The 24,023-nt window shown below is 41.5% G+C and overlaps 1 protein-coding gene across 2 annotated transcripts in view; it reads left to right on the plus strand.

Annotated features, from left to right (window-relative positions):
• The window catches only part of SH2B3 (SH2B adaptor protein 3), a 176,725-nt gene that overhangs the window by 16,890 nt on the left and 135,812 nt on the right, over positions 1 to 24,023 (plus strand). For both annotated transcript variants that reach the window (XM_066603242.1, XM_066603243.1), the window contains exons 2-3: positions 14,924 to 14,965; positions 15,368 to 16,168. In XM_066603242.1, coding sequence (XP_066459339.1) covers positions 15,395 to 16,168 — 774 coding nt within the window. In that variant the 5' untranslated portion in view covers positions 14,924 to 14,965; positions 15,368 to 15,394. The remainder of the gene's footprint in view (positions 1 to 14,923; positions 14,966 to 15,367; positions 16,169 to 24,023) is intronic.

A 24,023-nucleotide genomic window follows, 5' to 3' on the forward strand; every position in this document is an offset into this window, starting at 1 on the left:
GCCAAATTCACATTTGGTAGTTTCAGTGAAAAACAAGCATTGAGGATGAATACATGTGTTAGATTTATAAAAAAGGTCATTTTGTGCATCTCAAGGCTTTGGTGTGGCTCTTTTAAAACCATAGCATATTGTCACAGTTTTGCTATATTTTGTTCTCTTTTTACGTTAGAGGAGAAGTTTACTACATATAAAGAATGAGTTTCTGGATGATTGGGTTTATAATAATTATTTGATGTGGTATGTGTTCCATACAAGCAGTTCTAGGAGAATTTTCCTAGAAGTGTTTCTTTCAAATGCTTTCTTTTTGTACTTGGTCTGTGACTTTCTTCTGCTCCACTATTAGCATTTGTGAAGATACTCAAAAGCTGCGGCTATACCCAGATCGACCACCGTGCAACAGATCAGTTGTCTGTAGGATCACCCCTACAAATTGTCCCAGCAGCAACAGGAAAGCGTAAACTGGATGCTCAGGAAGTCGGTTTAAAAAAAAAAAAACTCTCTGGGGCATGCAGTGGTCACAAATGATTGGCCAAGTTTTGTAGAATATGCGGTACTCAAATAGTCCATGGCCAATGTTTTCAAACAGTGGTTGGGTGAAATAGCGAAAATCAGCCATTTCAGCAGACTTCTATCTCCTGTGTATGGGTGCATCTTGTTTCATTTTAAAAGCTTCTGTAACAACTGTTGCACAATTTGCAAGCAAATTGGCCACGTGTTTTTTAATTACATTTTCTCATTGATATATTCACTTAAAAAAAAACAAAACATTTAAATGCACTTAGTGTACCTGAGTTTCCAACAAGTTTTCTATAATACAAGTTCTCCTTACCCATTCATTTGCTGCTGTTTGCACTCTGTTTCAGATTTTTAATTTCTGATTTTCAAGGGGGTCTTCTCCATTTTTTTCTACTGCCCTGCTGTTTGTAATCCACTTGCGCGTCACAGGCCTATCTTGCTACCAATGGTTCACTGCCCTGATTTCCTTGCCCTTACTTCCCATGCTGCATTGATCTGTCTCCGGTCAAGTGATTAGGGAAGCAGTATCTGAATGCCAGCCACCCTGTTTTATCTAGATGATTATAGAAGATTATATATATACACACACACGCACAATAGAACTCCTTTTATTATTACTCCATGACAGTGGTTTCCAACCTTATTACCACAGGGGAACCCCAGAAAAGTGTTTCCATCTCTGGGTGACCTCTAATGACATTCTTGCCTGAGAGAACCTTTGTGCACAGGTAAAGCTTTCAATAATTGTTATTCAGAGCTATAATAATGCTCTGACATGTTTACTGCTTTACAGAACATCCTTTAAGGAGGTGGAAATCCGCTTTTATCCTCTAAAAGTAACAGGTCTTGTCATTTGCTATGCTCTGGGGAGCCCCTTATCAGGGCTTAAGGAACCCCAGGATTCCTGGGAACCCTATTTGGGAAGCACTAATCTATAAAGGGGAAAAAAAATCGAGTGACTAAATGTTCGTTTGGGGCTTCACAATATTTTAGTTGTCTTTTTGAAGTTTCAATTTTTTTTAATCTATTTCAACTTAATTAGTGTGTGGTCAGTCAGTCTTTTAACCCTTTCCAATCCACTGTCTGACCTCTGAAGACATTATGATTTAAGGCTGTACAGCTCCGATGTTGGAAGACATTCGTCAGGGTTCTCTTACTGTATATTGCCGGCCTCTCTGCTGTTGTAGCCTATCCAACATGTCACCTCATGCAGTTCTGGTTTTAGCCAGCATATAGCGCCGTTGTATAATGGCAGAAAAAGAATAAGCCCCCTAGGAAAACCAGGATACAAATAGAATTGGAAAGGGTTAACTATTAAAAAAGCTAACTGTATTTCATGGTCTTCGAATGAACTTCTTAGTGTTTAGAAAAATGTCCTTATCTTGTTCACAGTAGCACCGTCACTAGGGTTCATGCATGCCATGATTATTTCAGTTTCTCATGGTCAGATTTTCTAGGATAGTCACAAGATTCTGACTTGTGTTGGGGTCTTTGTGTGATGCATGTTTAACATTAGAAAATCCTATTGACATTTTCATTAAAAAAATGCAGTGATATCGCGTGAAGAAAAACGCAAGCATGCAACAGCCCTAAGGTTGCCTGACCACAGGTGTTTTTGCATTGCGCTCCCCGTGGCGATAATCCGGCTGCGGGTAATGCGTTGCTATGGAAAGCGCAGCCCCCCCTGTCCACGAGCGGAGAACCATAGCGATTCTCCGCTCGCGGCCAGCAAATCGCAGCATACAGTATCCATAGCCTTTTACCCTACCAGAACAGAGAATACTTCACAATACTTTACTAACTTAGAGGACAGCACAGCCCACTACTGAGGATATTGTCAAATTTTTTCTAATGTTGATTAAACTTAATAAATTCCTGAAGGTGTGACTGCAGATACGCCCAATACTCATAGGTAGTTCCAAAACCTGATGTTTCTCACGACATGAAAGATTTTCTGAGGGGATTTTCATATTATGGGAAATTAGAATACAGGAAAAATCTTTGAACTTTTGTGAATATAAATAAGTGTAACACATTTATTTAGAAGGTAAACTCTGTATTGTTTTTGCTGTTTATTTTTATACTAGAACAGAATAGAAGAATTGTCTTTTGATAATATAAATAAATGTCCCTGGTCGTGGCCATGGCGACCAGAATGAAACCATCCATTGTTTACTGTATTATTGGCTGTGGGCTGAGAACTGGGAGATGATGCAAAACAAGAATAGGAAAAAAAGTTATTTGTAGCAAAGTCACTTATTTTATACTTAGTGCATTAATAAGAAAACAATAGATTTATCCTGAAACGCTCGCCGTGCTGTACACTGTACGTTCAGTATGACGTATTGTAGGCCACACTCCATCTGTCAGACGAGTGCATGGAGTCCTAATACAGCCTCTGTCTGTGTTATGTGCCGGAGGAAGCTTGGCTAGTGGCTGAAAGGATGCTGAGTCACTGGCTGGTTGGCAGTGACAACTTCGATAGAAAGCCATACAGGGGGGCCCGCTAAAGGGCAATAGTAGAGAGATACTATGCAGCACGTCCTTATTCTAAAAGCTGCTCTACACGTGGCCTACTTGTGTCTTAGTAAATATATTACATTTTAATGTCCTCTAGAACAGGTTTGTCATCATTTCATAGGAATAAGGAGGTAACTAATGTAGAGATCTTGTACTGCAAATGGTTGTGAAAGCATTAAAAAGTACTTTTTCAGACTGAGGGCCCCAATCAACACCCCATATCCTATTTTATTGCCTCATATATGTCTGATATAAGTGAGCACTTGGGTTACTTCCATCACATCTGAATTAATTTGTCAACTTCAATTCTGTTCATTGGATAGGAAGTCGGAGCAAGTAAGTTCAAGTTGTTTTAGTTGACGTTGGTTAAATTTTAGGGGATGTTGGATAATTAAGGGGCGGTTATATCTTCAAAAGTGATGACCTATTATTGGATATGCCATCACTAGATGATTGACTGGGATCTGACCACTGTTTTTCCTCTGCACAGCAATGCTCTGACTCCTGGACATTCAGGAAACTGTAGTATAGCCCCACTCAAGTAAATAGGGCAGGCTGCAGTACCCTGCACATCGTATTCACCACTGTGAAGGGAAAATCTAGAAGAGGACGCAGCGCTAAACTAGCTCTGTGTCTCCATTTTATTAAGAGAGTGTTATGAACTGATAAAAGACCTACAAAGTGTATTCTTTTCATAGGTATTAGAGCCTTTTGAATGCAGTTCTAACACCATTTATATTATTAGTCTGCAGACTTATATCTTGCATAATATGAACTTGGTTCTATAATGGTCAAAGCCTGAACTTCAGTGTTACTTTGTAAGATAAATATTAAAAATTATGCTTCCAGGCAGGCTGGCCGCAGTATGGGATCAGATCTGGAGTGACATCACATCATCAGCCCCGGCCCATGTGCTCAGACACCAACATGTAGTCTTCCTCTGCTGGCGTGTTGATTGATTTGTCAACGTGTTTCCTAGTCGGCCAATCGGCAATTATGAATGTGGATTTATTCCAGCTCTTCCTCTAGGCAATGCAGGTCATTCATCTGAATGATGGACGTTCTGGTCCAGTCTGCGTCCTCCTGGCCACATTGTATTGTCAGTCTGTGGTGTTTATACTTACTGATTGGTTTAGTAACATCTGCTTCTTAGTACTGTTGTGTTATTGGTGTATTACATCGCTCAGTTGTCACCCTCTTGACATTACCTAGGGACAGTCTAGGCTGCTCTCATGAGGGTTACTGCCCCGCTTTTAGGGACTGTTTCCCAGTTTTAGTATGATGGGGTGAGGTTTCCCCACTTTTTAGTTTCATTACGAATCGTTTTGTCTCCACTTACAATTTGTATGTGTATTCATCCTTCTAGGACAACTATTGCATCCAATTTTGGGCGAGGAGTTTGGCAGCTGACTTGAACATAAGAGTGTGCACCATTCACGTATTTGCCTTTGTTAACTTTGAAAACACAAAGGCACAATTTCATTTTTAGGGACACCTCCACAGAACTGTGTGTGTGTTTTAAAATGAGTATGTTAGATTTGTACAATGTTTCTTTTTGCTCGTGTCTTACACTAATTAACATTGTAATCATTTGGCAAGTATTATTACAGTTCCATTTTTAGCAATGATGAACTGAAAAGTACAAGTGCTAAATAATAATCATAGTACGTCTGCTGAAGAAAAACATAGAATTTTATTTACCAAGCATTGTGATGTTAAAAGACAACAGATAGGTATTCTGAGGGTATGCCATAAATGACTGACAGCTTGGGGTCCTACCTACCTCTGGAATCTCCACTTTTTTGAGAGAACAGAGCTCCAGTTACTATCTGAAACTGATGATGTCTAGCAAAGAAGGGAGGGGGTGGGACAGCCAGCCTTGTCTACATTTGCCATCAAAATTATTCAATCCCCATTTCAAATTGTGTTTATTTGCCAGATTCTCAAACTTTCAGCTGTTTGCAAAAAAAAAAAAAAACAGAAGAAAAATTTAAATGGCTCAATACAACTAATATAACAAGCAGTTTCTCTCAATTCAACACAAAATGCCACTTTTAATGACTACTGTAGGCTCAGATTTATTCAGTCCTCTGAATAGAATGCCCAATAAGAGCACACATTGGCAAATTAGGGATTGTCTCAAGTACATCTGATGCAACTAATCAAGGGATTCATTATATGCATCAGGTGTGCTTGATATAAAACACAAATACTTGGTCTGGCTAGGGCTTTTTGACTGATGTTTGGTAGAATGTTAGAAATGTGGCTAAGTCAAGAGAGTGGTCCAAAAAATTAAGAGTAGAACTCCTTTCCTTGCACAAACATGGAAAAGGATACGAAAATATAACGAAAGCACTGAATGTTCCTAGGGATATAATTGGAAGCATAGTTTGCAAGTTTAAAGTTAAAGGTGCATTGGCTACACTACCAGGATGTGGCAGAAAGAGGAAGCTATTACTGGCTGCAACCAAATTCCTGAGGAGACAGGTGGTCAAAAGCCCTAAAGTGACTGCAAAAGACCCGCAGTAAGATTTGGAGGCAGGCAATGAAGTTTGCGCTTCCAAAGTAAGGCGCATAGCAAACAAACACTGAAGGCCTTCATGCTCGATCTCCAAGATGTACATATCTACTGACCAAAAAGCATAAGCAAAGTCGGCTCCAATATGCTCAAAACGATACAAGTAAGCCATAAAAATTTTGAAATTCTGTTTCGTGGAGCGATGAAACAAAACTAACTTTTTGGGCCTATGTATCAAAAGTATGTCTGGAGGAAGGAGAATGAAGCATACGCTGAAAATAACACCCTGTCTACAGTGCAGTATGGCGGTGGCTCAGTGGTGCTCTGCGGCAGTTTTGCTTCATTTGGCACTGGAGACCTGCAGTGTGTAGAGGGCTAGATGGGTTTAATCAAGTATCAGGGAATTCTAGTATAAAACATTATGCGTTCTGTGAGGAAGCTGAATCTTGTACATTATTGGATCTTTCAACCGGACAATGATTGCAAGGATACCTCAAAGTCCACCAAGGCTTAGTTTCAGAAGTCCTGGAAGATTTTTGAGTGGCCGTCAGTCGCCTGACTTCAGCCCCATAGAAAATCTTTGATTGGGTTTGAAGAAGTCCGTTGCAGCATGCCAACCCAATAATATTGAACTGAGGGCCATTACCCATGAAGAAGGGGATCATCGCTTATTTCTAGAAAACTAGAAGATATAATTCACAGAGGCAGAGGGATATAGAAGAAAGGCTTTCTCAAAATATTCACTGGGTATATCCCTTAAAATATAACTTTTATTAATCAATAAATATAAAATGATTGAACCTCACAAAAAACAGACAAACTGGAACTAACAAACACAGAGCAAGAATTTTAAACCCTGGAAAAGGACCAGAGAAAATATATGCAATTGACACCTCTATTACAATGCAGAAGTATCCTGCAACGTGAGACACTCTAATGCACTCTTTTTCAGTCACCATTGGGGATGAATGTCACCCAATAAAGATTAGAGGACCATATTAGGATGCGTCCTTCACAAAAAGATGAAAGGAGGATGATCGTTCCATCAAGGTAAGTGGTTTACGGAACACCTCCAATGGTGACGTACATTCGGGCTCCTATTGTGTCTCATCAACAAGGATCAGAATTATTAGAGGTGAAATGACAAGAGGCCACCAGGCCTATGTCTTCTTAGTACACAAACCCTCTTAAATAAGAGATAAAATCTGGTTCTTGACCAGGTAACTGCCCTATCTGGATAATAGCACTGGGCTAAAGATGCTGAAACAGTAGGACACCAGCAGCAGCCTATGATAGGTCCTTGTCCGTGATGAAAAAAGAACTGTATATAGTTTCGTTTAGAATGGACAAACCACAAGCAAAGCTTCTGCTGATGCCCCCCGAGAAAAAATACACAAGTGGCTGATAGATAACCTGTGGTTGATAATCTATCAGCCACTTGTGTATTTTTTCTCGGGGGGCATCAGCAGAAGCTTTGCTTGTGGTTTGTCCATTCTAAACGAAACTATATACAGTTCTTTTTTCATCACGGACAAGGACCTATCATAGGCTGCTGCTGGTGTCCTACTGTTTCAGCATCTTTAGCCCAGTGCTATTATCCAGATAGGGCAGTTACCTGGTCAAGAACCAGATTTTATCTCTTATTTAAGAGGGTTTGTGTACTAAGAAGACATAGGCCTGGTGGCCTCTTGTCATTTCACCTCTAATAATTCTGATCCTTGTTGATGAGACACAATAGGAGCCCGAATGTACGTCACCATTGGAGGTGTTCCGTAAACCACTTACCTTGATGGAACGATCATCCTCCTTTCATCTTTTTGTGAAGGACGCATCCTAATATGGTCCTCTAATCTTTATTGGGTGACATTCATCCCCAATGGTGACTGAAAAAGAGTGCATTAGAGTGTCTCACGTTGCAGGATACTTCTGCATTGTAATAGAGGTGTCAATTGCATATATTTTCTCTGGTCCTTTTCCAGGGTTTAAAATTCTTGCTCTGTGCTTGTTAGTTCCAGTTTGTCTGTTTTTTGTGAGGTTCAATCATTTTATATTTATTGATTAATAAAAGTTATATTTTAAGGGATATACCCAGTGAATATTTTTAGAAAACTAGAAGTGAGCGATGAACGAACAGTGCATGAAAAGTGCACGATAGCCGCATTTAGACGCAACGGTTATCGCTCAAAAGGCTGCTTTTGAGTGATGATCATTGTGTTTAAATCAGCCTTAAGACAGCACTTAAAGGGGTTGTCTCGCGAAAGCAAGTGGGGTTCAGCACTTCTGTATGGCCATATTAATGTACTTTGTAATATACATCGTGCATTAAATATGAGCCATACAGAAGTTATTCACTTACTTGCTCCGTTGCTGGCGTCCCCGTCTCCATGGCTCCGTCTAATTGCGGGGTCTTCTTGCTTTTTTTAGACGCGCTTGCGCAGAAGGGTCTTCTCCTTCTGGCCGGTCCAAGCACAAGCGGCGTTCTGGCTCCGCCCCCTTCTACGCGTAGCTCCGCCCCGTCACGTGTGCCGATTCCAGCCAATCAGGAGGCTGGAATCGGCAATGGACCGCACAGAGCCCACGGTGCACCATGGGAGAAGACCCGCGGTGCATTGTGGGTGAAGATCCCGGCGGCCATCTTGGAGAAGGAAGAAGTAGGAAGAAGGAAGAAGTCGCAGAGCGGGGATTCGGGTAAGTAATATTTTTTTTTAAAATTTTAACACATCCCTTGGGTTTGTCCTGCGCCGAACGGGGGGGCCTATGCAAAAAAAAAAACCGTTTCGGCGTGAGACAACCCCTTTAAGGCTCTTTTACACTGCAAGATAAATTAGAATAAAACATGCGGCGAACAGTGAAGTAGTGATCGTGTATCATTCACTTGACCTGCATTTACACTGAGCAGTAATTGGTTCATTCAAAGCCCCTAGTCAACCCTTCTGCCACTCCGTTTTAGGCTGGGCTCACAGCAGATTCCAGCTGTGACACCAGTCATGACCCTGCGTACAGCCGTTTATGGTGGCTAAATTGTGCGGTGCATGACCGCGTACTCATGCAGGCAGTCATGACCAGTACACCTTTTCTTTTTTTGTTTGTTTATATTTCCCACACCATCGCTTAACAATAACATGGATACCTGCAGCCCATACACAAGAACATTGCGTATGGGTTCGGGTATATCCGCAACCATTGACAGCAATGAGCTCTATGTTGCGGATATACGCGGTAAAACAAAACCTGCTGCATTTTATTTTCCACTTGCATATTACGCAATCCCGACACACTAATGTGAGCAAAACTGCATAGTTCAATACATTTGTTTGAACGCGTATAACCGCGGATTATGCACTTGCAAAATCCGCAATTCAAATCCAGTCGGATGAGACTGGCCTTAGTCAGCAAATAGTTACAAAAAGGAATTGTCACAGACAAGACATTTTTAGGTCCACATGAAAGATCTGATCAGCGGGAATCTAACAATTTATCGCTGATCGTTCGGCCACTGCACGGGTTTACATCTAACAATATTGAGCAAAAACAATCAACTGTAATTGCGTGATTGTGCCGTGTAAAAGGCCCTTATAGCCAACACTAAATCAGATTACTAGTCTTAGTACCTTGTGTTAAAGACCTCTGTTGTGCCATGTGGTCGTTTTTTTTTTTGTTTTTCTTTTAGATGCTCCACCCCCTCTTCTGGAATACATTACAGCCAATGTTGCTCATAGACTAGAAGCTCTTGAATTATTATCTAGAATTATTATTAATTAATGGCTTAAAGGGCCAACGATCTCAATGAAAGTTAATTTTTGTATTCGCACTTTGGTGATTTTTTTTATTTATTTTTTTATTTTTTCGTCACTGTGAATGTAGTAACAAATTCTTATCAGTTCAGTTTATTTCCAGTATTTGCATTGAAGATACATTGACTGTTATCAGCAAACTAACGCCCATATTGGCACGTTTACTCTAGTTGATGCAATATTAGTGAAATATTGTCTCAGGAGAGTTAAAGGGGTTGTCCCGCGAAAGCAAGTGGGGTTATACACTTCTGCATGGCCATATTAATGCACTTTGTAATGTACATCGTGCATTAATTATGAGCCATACAGAAGTTATTCACTTACCTGCTCCGTTGCTAGCGTCCCCGTCTCCATGGTGCCATCTAATTTCAGCGTCTAATCGCCCGATTAGACACGCTTGCGCAGTCCGGTCTTCTCCCTGGTGAATGGGGCCGCTCGTGCCGGGGAGCTGGTCCTCGTAGCTCCGCCCCATCACGTGTGCCGATTCCAGCCAATCAGGAGGCTGGAATCGGCAATGGACCGCACAGAGCCCACGGTGCACCATGGGAGAAGACCCGCGGTGCATCGTGGGTGAAGATCCCGGTGGCCATCTTGGTAAGGTAAGGAAGAGGTCGCTGCAGCGCGGGGATTCGGGTAAGTACTAAACGTTGTTTTTTTTTAACCCATGCATTGGGTTTGTCTCGCGCCGAACGGGGGGCCTATTGAATAAAAAAAAAAACCCGTTTCGGCGCGGGACAACCCCTTTAAGTTATACAGAAATACTGAACATGTTGTATATATGTGGTATAAATGTGCTAACTATATGCTTTTACTTGTCGACTGACGTGTTTGCTCTTAAAAGGAATGTTGTATATTCCTACTAGTTTAAAAGCAGAAATTAGTCTGAGTTAGGCTGCCTGCACACAAACAGGTTGGATTCTGCATGAATCTGACCCTGTACTCAGCTGGTGACCCTGCGTACCTGTACGAAATCTTTTTAATCTGTATTGCAGATGGTCCGGCCGGCGCACATGCGCAGTACAGATTTCGATGCGTCTAGAAAAGACTATCCTGTGACCTTTCCGCAATGATGATTGCGGAAGGGTTACGGCTTGGCTGGCTTCCTTTGACTTCAATAGAAGCCATCTGGACGGAATCTGCCTAAAAATAGAGCATGCTGCGTTTCCTTTTTTTTTTCCTCCGCAAATGGAAAATTGCAGTTTATTTCTCCTCATGTGCAGGGAAAAAATTGCTTTTCTATTGCATGTTATGGGCAGTATTTACTGCGGAATCCAGAGGCGGACTAAAAGGCTGTAGTCACACTGAGTTTGGGGCCTCTGCTTGATGGTTTCTCCCGCCTTATAGACTTCCACCATCCAAACGTATGCATGTTTTTAAAAGGAACTTGTCACATCCTCACGAAACCATAAACTAAAGGTGCATTTAGGCAGAAAGATGATAGCTCAAAAGATGGCTTTTTAAGTGATCATTTTGCATAATCTACTAATTGGCACTAATGCCTATTAGTACCAATTAATAGCATGTGAGCCGGCGGTAGCTGAATTTATTCAGAGGACCGCCCCCTGTTCTCTGAATAAATTCATTGTTCTGCCGGCGGGGCTGACAGCTGAGAACAGCTAATACAATACAGTCCCCGGCAGAACACAGCGTGCGATCCGTGTTATCAGCTGTTCTGACGAACAACAGATTTCAAACCGTACTGAAATCCGTGGTTTGGTAGAAAACTGAAAGAGGGGCACATTTACATGCAACAATTATTGCTCAAAAGATGGCTTTTGAGTGAATTATGAGCGATAAACGTTGTCTAAATGGCCTTTAATTATGGTGCTATTAGAGGACATGCGAGAGAGGGGATGTTTTGGTTTTTTTGGTTTGTTTGTTTTTTTGCTTTTTTTTTTATACTCATGCGCTCCCATGATCCAGCAGTATACTCTTTTGTTTATTTTATAAATGTTAGACTTGGTCACTTTTTGAGGAGAATGATCCAATATTATATGTCTATGAGTGGCAAAAGCCATTTTAGGATTAGCAGATAATTTGAAGGTGAAGTTAAGAGTCAGGTGTTTTCAATCAATGGGATTACAATCAGGTGTGAGTGGGTAATGTGTTTTATTTAGGCCTCATGTCTACGGGTGGATTTGACTTGCTGAAGATCCGCAATTCAAGCTGCCCATAGGAAAGCATGGGCGTCCACACCTCAATTAAAACAAGCAGATTTGTTTTCCGGATTCTGCACGCAGAAAACAAATCGCAGCATGCTCCATTTTAGGGTGGATTCTGTGCGGACGGTCCGCGAATTCTGTGGGAAAGTAGGAGGAAAAACTGTACTATGCATGTATTCCAGCGCTTCCGCACACATCTGCAGTATAGAAAATAGTAGACCTGGATAGGTATGCAGAGTCCTTGGCCGTGGGCAGGGTCGGATTCCACTGCGGGCTCCCACATGCGGAATCCGACCCACCCATGGACATGAGGCCTTAAAGAACAGGAATCTATATCAATGTCTGTCTTTCACAACACATATTTGTGGAAATGTGTAATGGGAAATGTTTGAGGCCCCCAGAAAAAGAATTGTTGCACAGTCAGATTGTGTACAAACGGAGGAAATTTACTACCATTACTGCCCTCCCCAGGAGTGGTCAACCAATAAAGATACAATGTTAAGATGCAGTCATCGCTGAACAAGGGGAGGGGGAGGGGGGGGGGTCACAACAGATGCTGAAAGAAAAGGTTCACATACTTTTGCTGCTCATAGACATGTGATATTGGATCAATTTCCTCAATAAATGACCAAGTGTAATATTTTGACTTCTCTTTTTATTTTATCTACTTTTTAGGGCTTGTGTTAAAATATGATGTAGTTTTTGGGTCAAATATAAGCATAAATTTGGAAAACTCTGAAGGGTTCACAAACTTTCAAACACCACTGCATTTAGGCTAGATTTGCATGCGTGGTCGATGCATGTTTTTGTGTTAAAGCTAAATGTGGTTCTAAAAGTATAAAGAAAAAACTTGTGTCTTCTCATTTATATCCACTCCTGTTTCTGGCTCAAAAAATCTGCACCAAGAGTTGCATGAAAAGTTGTATATATGATTCCAGTCTTAACCCCCTTCCCCCAACATTCACATTAACATTGGAAAAACCCTCCCCAAAAAGTTTTTATCATAGACTTTGAATGTATACCTCATGTAAATATCTTTTGCGCAACATAAACACCCCCTTTTTTTCTGTGGCATCACATTCCAGGACCAGGGCATTTTTACTTGTCAGTCGACAGGGCCGTATCAGGCCTCATTGTGTGGGTCAGCTTGTAGTTTTTATTGATACCATTTTGAGCTATGTACAATTTTTAAAAATGATTTTTCATACCTGTTTAGGGAAGTGAGATGATCAGAAAATTGGCTATTTTGGATTTTTGTTTTAATGTGTAATCAGTTTTATTGGAAATTTAAGTGTCAGGACAGAAGGGAAAATGTACGAACTACAAGACCCGCATCCTCCGTTATCTGCAAACAACTGCGCAACAGAGTATATCAAATGGAATATCATATGGAAGTGACTGAAAAGACGCGCACAGGGTTTTATAGTTTACGGAAGTAAAAACCAGAATGAATATATGTCTTAAAAAAATAAACCTAGGATGATATCCTTGCCGAAAAGAAGAAATGACTATGTTACCATAACAACCCAGACAATGTTAGAAACATAGATATTGGGCAAAAAATAACAAAGGCTACCACAAAACAGGGTATGCAGTAAAAAAAGCTCAGGCTCACCACCAAATGTCTTACAGCCAGACGCATGGCAGTGAGGAGGAAGATACAGAGGTTTGCAGAGCTACTGGGATACATAGGGAAGATTTCGTTATACTCTCCTTAACATTGAAATTGCAACACCAAGAAGAAAAAATCATAAGGTTATGCAAATAAAGGAAGTTTAAAGGTGTCACTAAGATATGCAAATGATCAAATTTATAAGCAGCTTGCTCTAATCTGTGACATGTGGGAGGAGCTTCAATGGTATAAAGGCTAGATCGAAAGCAAGGGTTTTTTTTTTTTTTTCAGCCACATGAAACCTCAAAGATCAGATAAAGTCTTGTGGTATGATTGTGCATTGCCTCCTGTTCATTACCGTGACAGTTACCTGCACGTTTTGCCAACTGAGAGGGACAGAGGCCTTGAACTGAGACGCCTTGGTTTATCACTCCGCCAGATTCCTACACTCATAGGCCGAGATGTCGGCACTATTCAATGCTGTCTGTCCCAGTGATTGGAAGAACAACAATGAATTCGAATTACAGCAAGAGGTGTACAGAGGCGAACCTCTGCACAGACAGATCGTCAGAGTAGAAGCAACTCCCGTAGTGATCCATTCTGTTTTGTGAGTGAAATGGGATGTAACTTCCCAAGCTAAGGGCTTCGAACATTACCTATATTAAGGATTAGAAGGTTCTTGCACAACATTGGGCTAGAAGCCAAACGCCCATCAGCACGTGCACCACTGACCTCACTCCACTGCAGGCTAGCATGATGCAGAGCAAGACAACAGTGGAGACTGGAATGGAGGTCTATTCTCTTCAGCGATGAGTCCTGTTTTTGTCTCCGGTGCAATGATAGCCGGAGATTGGTCATGAGACCACATTGGCAATGCCATGAAGAGGCCTTCACAAAGGAATAGCACACTGGTCCTTCTCCTAGGGTTAGGGTGAGGAGTGGCATAACGTAGGGTAGCCTCACCATTCTAGTACAGTCATTTCTCTGAAGTGTCCCAGGAACCGTTTTTCAACCTAACAAAACCAGACCACATGTTGCTTGTGTAACTGTGTGCAGCCTGTTCTGCTGAAACGTACTACCATGGCCCCATGGTCTGCAGTGTCTCCAGACTTGTCTCCTATCGAGCACATCTGGGATGCCATTGGTCAGCAATTGCAAAGGTAACTGTCAGCCGCACATCTTGATGATTTGAGTGCACAAGTAAATTCAACTTGCCAAAAGATTCCTCAGACAACCATTAATAACAAGATTGTGTATTTCTGTGCATGGTGCTCGCAGGCAATACTGAATAAATCAAGTCGTTTTGAATATTTTGTTTCCATTTTCTCATAATTTACATATCCTTAATATGTCTGTCAATCCTGTAATTTCCATAATTCCATGACTTTTCCTTCTTGGTGTTACACTCCAACATTGAAATTGCACATTTCTCAATTTTAATTGTAATACGACACAAAATGGCATCAAATGAAAAGAAGAGGTTAAGGCTCAGTTCACATCTGCATTAGGGCTTCAATCAGAACTATGTTAACTGAATGGAGAGGGGCGGGGGAGCGCGAGGAGAAAAATCTCCTGCAGCCACCCCGCTGTGAAGCAACAATACCCGCTCCTGTACAAAAGCACGTGAGCTAGTACATGCGGGGACGAGTGTTGGGCATCATTTGCCGACATTCGTCCCTTCTAAATGGGCCTTTAGGGAGGAATTGCTGATCAATTGTATAGCCATGTGTTTATTGAAACAATCCTTTTTATTGATTACTTATTTAGTACTTGTAATTCTTATTTGGATTATATTTCACAGGCTGGAAAACAGTGGCACCATTGCACAAAGGAGCAATAACATGTACGTATGCTATAAACCTTTTTTTGGTGGGGGTTGTATGTTCATCTTTCATATCTGAACTCAATACTAGATTTCATTTCATAGCTTAATATCTGTATACTGTATACTGTATATCAATGGAACTTTCAATTGCCTTGTATCTCGTAACTTGGGGTCAATTAATAGTTTTTTCTCATAGATTGCCTTCTACTAGCCTTTGTGGCCAGACATTGATGTTAAACCATAACCTGATTCTAATGATTTTTCCACAGTCTTGAACCAGAGCTTTAAGGCTTTTATCTCAATGTTATGAGTGCGTTAAGCTAGTGATTGCTTTATTACAAAGCTTCCTCTTAGCAAGGAAGGCAGTGTATTGGTAGTGGAAAGACCCACATTTAATGTTTCCTTTTTTTGCTTTCGTAGCATACCACAACTGCTTCAGTCACTGCAATGAATGGGGACACTATTCAACCTGAAAGTTCCTCCGTCCCTCAGGGCTGGAATGAGTTCTGTGAGCTTCATGCCATCTCAACTGCGAAAGAATTGGCAAAGCAATATTGGTTGTTTGCTAACCAAAATCCACACCATGACATCCTGGCCGCAGAGAACTTCTCCTTGCAGTTCACGGATCTTTTCCAACAGTATTTCAGGAACGAGGTGAGGGAAAGTTGGGGCATGGACCAATACAGATTCTTTCCTTTCAGTAGAGTAAAAGATTATAGAGAGACAGGTGGCAAGACATCAGAGGAACCTCCTAGTACGGTTGCAGCAAAAGTGGAGGTAGACTTGACAGCTCGCCATGAACACACTGAGCAGACAGCTAATGACTCAACTGTCCAACAAGTGCCTAAAGCATGGAGCTCCGAGGAACTCCAAAGCAACATCACTCCTCCACCTCCAAGACAATTCATTCGATTCTCTTTCAGTGATATCAGGAGGAGTATTCGAAATATATTCCGGAGAAAGTCAACAGATTCCTCTGAAGCCAGGGACATTGACACAGATTTGGCACCGTCACCTACCTGGCATAAAAGGATCTTGCAATGGACTTTAAAAAGGGAGACCGTGGTTGAAATCCGAAAGGAAGGATATTTGAACTACAGCATGGTGGATGAAACAAGTATGGACAGTGGGACTCTTTGGCAGAGATGTCGGTTTATTTTACGGAAAGCAAGCCCTTTGGAAAATGAGGAATACTTATTAGAATTGTTTGATCCACCCAAGGTAAGTGCAACAAGTATTTGTTTTTGGAATAAGTGACTTCATGCATAATGTGGCAGCATAGCTATATGTTTTACAGGAGAGAAATCTTTGAAGGGATGGTGGAAATCTTGTTGGTTACAGCTTACTGTCAAGTCAGTAGACATGTGGCCTTTTATTTAGTGACCTATTTGGAAATGCTACTACAGAATTTTTACATTCTATAAACTATAGATAGTAGAGCAAAAATAGTGATGATTTCGGGTATGTTTCTTTTAAATAGCATATAAACAGTGAATTCAAAGAAATCTCGAAAGCTTCAATCTAGTTTAAGCTGGATCCCAAAGTCGGAAAGTGAGCAGTTATTCATGCTTTTTAAGTAAAGTAGTCCTGAAAGTCTCGTGAAGGCTCCGAAATTATATTGTTTTTGCTTGCATTAAAGGACTTAAAATGAAGCGTGAGTTAACGTGTAGGCAGGTAAAGTGATGTGGGGATTTATTTAACCGTTCTATATTTTTGATGCAAACGCTTGCTAAATTGTGTTCTACAAATTTTGTTTTATATTTTATGTATCTTCAGTGGCTTTATGGAAAGTTTTTCTTAGATATTTTATCTTCATCCACGTCTACCTCCATTATTTAATTTTACAGGTATCCATAGACTTCAGATTGCTGTCACTTGATCCATTAATTTCCATAGGACCCAGTTAAAGCTCATGTGACTTTTAGACAGTCTAGCAGCTAGCTGATCCCAGATATAGCATTCACTAGCACAGTATTTTTGCTATGACCATTGTCTTTTTGATAAGTTGCTATGCTACCCCCAGTTAGTTTCAGGTTCATTACGCCCACACTCTGGACAATTGTTTTGCAAATGCCTTTCGGTGGGTCGCTTGTACAACCATATCAGTAAACTTACTATATTCAAAAAAATCTATAGCAGCACAACCAACAGACCAAATATCTTGGGGACGCTTGTAGAGTGCCCGCTCACTATGTGGGTCCTGACTTCATTAGGGTCCAACAAGAGTAGTAGCATATAGGTATTCGTACATCCTTGGATGCATGTTTATTATGTCATTAAAAGAAATGTTTTTGCCACCATCTGGCCTTTTCAAGCCCTTTTTAATGGTTTTCTCAGCATAGAATAACAGAATTTAGCTTATTTCATGAATATGCTACCAAAACCAAGCTAACTACATAGACACAGTACCAGACCCAAGAAGCTCATCCACAAACTGCAGGAAAAATCTGCAGCATAACTTGACCTGCAGTGCAGATTTAAAAGTGTTCTGATTGATATGTCAAAAACTGCGCTCATACAGAACCCTGGATGCCTCCAAGACTCATTTCTGAAACAGAAACCAAAGAGGCAAGCCCTGGTCTCCATTTCAACAGGTTTCCATTCATTTCCAGCATTTAACCAGACATAATGGCATACAGTAGTCAACCACACTATTCTGTCCAAGCAAAATACTGGAAACTAATGGAAAACTACTGAAATGGAGAACAGAGCTTGCAGCCTAGATGCGCGCTCTAACAAGATGTCTATGCATCCTGAGGGTATGTGCACATGTGGTGCAATTGGGGCAGATTTTACAGTGGAAAATCTAAGCCAAAACAGTGTTAAAATCTGTGCCAAAAAAGCCATCAAAGTCCACTGGATTCATGTGGATCTGCAGCAGATTCCACCTCTTCCAACTGACTGGGTAAAATCTGCATAGAAAACCGTTTCAAAATCAGCACTAAACAGACGAATTTTAAAGTTTCCTCCTCCGAAGTTTCACCATTGTTCCAGATTTTCTCCATTTGTGGATAATGGTTCTCTGGAGTGCCAGATGTAGTAATATTTTTGTAACTCTTTCCAGACTGGTAGATTTTCACTTTGTGTCAAGTCTGTTTTGTAATATCTATAGAACGTGGTATTATGTGCTACTTTTTGAGATCTTCTAGCCTGCTTCTTACTATCAGACTGGTTCTATTTAAGCTGTTACATCTATGGCGGATGTTGGGTGTTGTTGACAGCTAACACCCGGCCACAACTCCTGGGATCAGAGACCATTTCAGTCGCAATACTTAACCCTTCAGATGCTGTCAATTCTAACAGACATTTAAAAGGCTCGATAGAGGGAGAGTGCTTCCTTTTTCACCCAAGCAAGATCGCATGGCAGCATCAGGCCTTACATGGCAACCAGGGCTGCTATGTATTTCTGTCTATTAAGCCATGCATGTGACTGGGCCTAATAGAATTCATGCAGCTATGCAATATGCTTCAATACTGAAGTATTGCAGTATATTGTATAAGTGATCAAAAGTTCAAGTCCTCTAGGAGGACGGAAAATAAAAAGTAAAAATAGATTTTTTATTTTTTTTTAATTAGTAAATTTAAAAACTATTTTGAGTTAAAGGGGTTGTCCCGCGCCGAAACGGGTTATTTTTTTTTTTAACCCCCCCCCCCCCCCCCCCCGTTCGGCGCGAGACAACCCCGATGCAGGGGTTAAAAAAACAAACCGGGTAGTACTTACCCGAATCCCGGCAGTCCGGCGTCTTCATACTCACCTGCTGAAGATGGCCGCCGGGATCCTCTCTCTCTGTGGACCGCAGGGCTTCTGTGCGGTCCATTGCCGATTCCAGCCTCCTGATTGGCTGGAATCGGCACGTGACGGGGCGGAGCTACACGGAGCCGGCATTCTGCACGAGCGGCCCCATTGAAGACAGCAGAAGACCCGGACTGCGCAAGCGCGGCTAATTTGGCCATTAGAGGCCGAAAATTAGTCGGCACCATGGAGACGAGGACGCCAGCAACAGAGCAGGTAAGTATAAAACTTTTGATAACTTCTGTATGGCTCATAATTAATGCACAATGTACATTACAAAGTGCATTAATATGGCCATACAGAAGTGTATAGACCCACTTGCTGCCGCGGGACAACCCCTTTAAACAAACCTTTTCCCAGTTGTCACATAATAAAAAAAAAATTGGTATCACCGCATACGTAAAATTCCAATTTATTTAAAATATCACATAATTTATTCCACATGTTGAACGTCAGCAGCAAAAAAAAAAAAGTTCTCAATGCATCCAAAAAAAAAACGGAATGAAAAGTGATCAAAAGCTAGTGACAGGAGGCATTCTTTTTAAAAAGCATTATATTTTTTTCAGTAGTACAATGCTAAAAAAAAAAGACAGATTTGGTATTGTAGTAATTGCACTGACCCACTTTTACCCCACCATGAACACTGCATAAACAAACTGTCACAAATTATGGTGAAATTGTGTTGGCTTTTTTTCCATTTCGCCCCACTTATAAATTTTGTAAAAGTTTTTTCCAGTACATCATATAGTACATTTAATGGTACCATTGAAAATTATAACTCCTCCTGCAAAAAACAAGCCCCGATGTAGCTATGTTGCTGGAAAAAATAACAAATGTATGATTTTTGGAAATGGGGATTAAAAAATGAAAACTGAGAAATCAAAAGGACTGCAATGGGAAGGTGTTAAGTGATGATTAGATTCAGCAGGTCTAGCAATAATCTAGCCTGGGTGTGGCTAGTGAAATTGAACCCAATTATCAATTGAATTTGGTTAACTGGTTGATTTGAGGCTGTGTTTTCACAGCAAAAAACGCTTACGGCTGAAACCAGACCAAGCCGCGGCAGCCAATGGCCACACGATCTTGCCAATAATGTCACAAAGGGCGTGTAGCTGTTGGCAGCCGAGGCTGGGCTGAATTTCAGCTTCAAACGTTTCTTATTGTGTGGGAATGCAGCCTCAGTAGCTAAGGGGGCAATTAGTATTTTTGCATAGGGCCAGGTAGGGCTGAATAGCATTTTTTCTTCAATAAATGGAATTGGTATTTAAAAAACAGTATTTTGCGTTTTCTTTTTCTAATTTTAAAAGTAGTTTGTTTGTAAAAGTGGAAGAAATGGAGAAGGTGTGAACTGCTTTTTCACAGCATGGTGGATTGGTGGATTTGATGAATTGGTAATTTAGAAACCCTTTAACAAAATTGCATGAATATCTGCAACCGTACATTATAATGTGACCACATATTCTTGAGGTGGACTCCGCATTCATTTGTTTGTGTTTTGGCAAATAGTAGTCAGACATATAGAGAGATATGGTCTTTTATTTAGAAGTATGTCACCAATTTGTTTGTTTCTATTCTATGTTTTTCTGCTTTACTGGTTTATTATGTGACTAAGAATGCTTGAATTTTTTTTTCTAAATTCTCATATAAAAACATGACTAGAATCTGTGTGCCTTCGGTTTCCAGTTCTAGCTAGGCCTCGGGCTGGATTCACATGAACGTATATCAGCTCGGTTTTCACACCAAGCCGATATACATCGTCCTCATCTGCAGGGGGGGGGGGGGGAGGATGGAAGAGCCAGGAGCAGAAACTGAGCTCCCGCCTCCTCTCTGCCCCTCTGCACTATTTGCAATGGGGAGAGGCGGGATGCTGGGGGCGGGGCTAATTCTTGAAACTTAGCCTCCCCCCTGTCCTGTCTCCTTTCAGTGAACTGGATTATAATTTTCTCCAGCAGGCTTTTGGGGTATTTTGTCGCTTCCAAATTGAGTATTGTGTAGAAGCAGTATGCGCACACTGACCAAGTCAAACACGAGGTATCAGTCTCATGCTCAAAATGGCTCTCTGCCCAGAAACAGCCAGACAGGGCCTTTTATTGTACAGACACACAATGGGCGTGCAACAGGTTACATCAGTAACATATAGGATTCTCATTTGTCGGATCATATATAATCCCCCCTCCTTCCTGCCCACCTTCTCTCAAGTCCAATGTATAAGCAAGTCTTTGTCTTTAACATGTGTCCAAATCTGAAAGTGAAAGTAGATATCCCTTTGTTCAAGAAGATTCTGTGTGTGGAGGATGGGAGGACTGGGAAAACACTCAAGCAATAACATAACACTGTGATTTAACTCTTAGAAGCTGGTTGTGCAACTTGTGTAACTTCTATGTACTTAACTAACATTAGATCAGACATCCATTGTCTAGCAAATACTATGATTAGATTGTGTGTGTGTCCTTTAAACTCTTGAGCTAAAAGTCATTACAACAACAAAATACATTTGGGTTATATTAATCGATAGACATTTTATAAATAATCATCATGTCTATCACATCAGTGCAAATAATGCAGAGGGGCAGAGGGGGCGGGAGCTCAGTTCCTGCTCCTGGCTCTTCCATTCCCCCCCCCCCCCCCCCCCCGCAGATGAAGACGACGTATATCGGCTCGGCGTGAAAACAGGTTGATTGATGACTGAGAGGATATGTCCATTTTCATTATGAAACATAGAAAGCATTTTTACTGAAACTGTAAAGTATGTGTTAACTGCGTCAGATGTGCACGGGGTTAGTGTTAAGTGGGCTCAATCCATATGTGGTGGGTGCTGGCTGTAAAATACAGCTGACACCCAGCCATGGTTTTAACTCTATATCTGGCAATCCCATTGAAGTGAATGGATGTGCCCAAACGCAACCACTGCTGCCCCTATTTGGGGACGTGCTGGGGTCCCATTCTCGGGATTGTGGGGTCCCAGCGATTGGGTCCCTGTGGATTTGCAAGTTAAGGCCCATTTAGATGGGACAAATGTCAGGCAAATGATGCCCGACACTCGTCCCCACACATATTTGCTCTCGTACTGCTGCACAGCAGGGCGGCTGGAGGAGATTTCACTCCTTGCACTCCCCCGCCACTCTCTATTGACTTAACTTAGACGATCAGCTGAACGATGATCGTTTAGTATAAATAGCAGCTGCTCAGTACTGAACGGACGCTATGTTAATTCAATGGAGTGGGGCGGGGAAGAATGAGGAGTGAAATCTCCTGCAGCCTCCTCGCCTTCCTGCTGGCCACTCTGTGAGTGAGCCAGCAATACTAGCTCCCAGCACGGGAGCTAGTATGTGCAAGGGATGAGTATCGGGCATCGTTTGCGCAACATTCATCCAATCTAAATGGGCCTTTACCCTCTCTCCTGCGGATAAAGGATTAGTTGCAATCATGGCACATTCCCTATAAGGATAAATACACTCATTCTAGAAAAAAAAAGATCCCTCCCCTAGATGGAGTTGTTGGAATTGAATGAAACTTTCTATGTGTTATTGTAACATTGATATGTTATTACAATATCAGAGCTGAAGGATAATTTTATTGCAGAAAACTGAACACTTGAAGGTAGGCTCCAGTACCCTGTTGGGCCCTTCTAGCTTGAATACAAGATGTGATACAGCTGGGCATGGAGGCTCCAGTACCCTGTTGGGCCCTTCTAGCTTGGATACAAGATGTGATACAGCTGGGCATGGAGGCTCTAGTACCCTGTTGGGCCGCCTTTAGCTGGGATATAAGATGTGATATGGGCGGGCATGGAGGCTCTAGTACCCTGTTGGGCTCTTCTAGCTTGAATACAAGATGTGATACAGCTGGGCATGGAGGCTCCAGTACCCTGTTGGGCCCTTCTAGCTTGAATACAAGATGTGATACAGCTGGGCATGGAGGCTCTAGTACCCTGTTGGGCCCTTCTAGCTTGAATACAAGATGTGTTACAGCTGGGCATGGAGGCTCCAGTACCCTGTTGGGCCCTTCTAGCTTGGATACAAGACGTGATACAGCTGGGCATGGAGGCTCCAGTACCCTGTTGTACCGCCTCTAGCTTGGATGCAAGATGAGATACGGGTGGGCATGGAGGCATACAGGTTCTGTATGGTATCCTGTAGCATATCAGTCCACTTTTGCTGTAACTGAGCCTCTAGATCGTGCAAACTCGTAGGCTGTAGAAGTTGGCATCCCAGACGGTCCAATACATGTTCTATTGGCGATAAATCTGGTGACCGGGCAGCGGATTTACGTAGGTTTTGTGTGAATTGCATCACACAAAACTCGAACGAGAATATTGCTCTTGTAAATAAGCACTGACAGTCTGGTCAAGAACGGCGCAGATGGTGGCCAGTTTGCCTATACAACCATCCAGCTTCTTGCATTCCAGTAATGAGCCCTCTCTGAAACTCTGTTAACTGGGCGAAATCTCTTGCGCCGTTGAGGTATCTAGTGATCAACAAGCACTAACAAGCGGAAAAAGAGGTCCACTACACACAAGGAGCCCCTGGGAGCCTCTTTATAGGCCAAGGGTAGAACCATTTTTAGGGCCTCAGGTGGCAAGACCGTTCATCTAATCACCCCACAACTCATCATTTGCATATGTGTCTGAGATGTAACTGCATGCTGGGTTTTACAACGAAACGACAACTTCTTTTTGGGGCTTGGCTTTTTTTATATAATGCAGCTGTCCATGCTTTTTTAATTTCTAGGCAAATCCAGTTTTAGTTTTTTTAATACATAGGTCCATCTTTGTTTTAACCTAAGATTTTACCTTCTCCCATTTACATTACAAGATACAATTATAGATAGTATTGTTTGTATGTTTTCAACTTACTGTGTAACAGATTTAGCAAAAACTGTCAAAACAGTTAAGAAACAGTTTTTATGGAAATGTTGTGCCTAAATAATATTTATGATGGTTTGTACTTGTTTTGCATACACTCGCCTTTGCATGTATTTAGTTTGGCAAGCAGCAGGGCAGTTGGGCGATGTTCCGCATGACAGACAATTAATATATTGCATGGAGCTTCTCAATGTGGGCATGAAACAAAAGGACAGTAGGATAAATACTTGTATTTGGAGAGGGCTGAACATCATTATATAGTATATATAATTTATATATTTTAATTAATTGATCACAGCAACTGATATTTCTGAACAAATCTCTGGGAACGTGAGCCGTATGAGCACAATTATTAGTTCTATCTGCCAAAACCTTGCCCTATAAAACTATATATACAATCTGCTCCGCTCCTCCTGCTC

This window comes from Eleutherodactylus coqui, chromosome 5 (genome assembly GCF_035609145.1).
Source record: "Eleutherodactylus coqui strain aEleCoq1 chromosome 5, aEleCoq1.hap1, whole genome shotgun sequence".
NCBI classification, from domain to species: domain Eukaryota; kingdom Metazoa; phylum Chordata; class Amphibia; order Anura; family Eleutherodactylidae; genus Eleutherodactylus; species Eleutherodactylus coqui.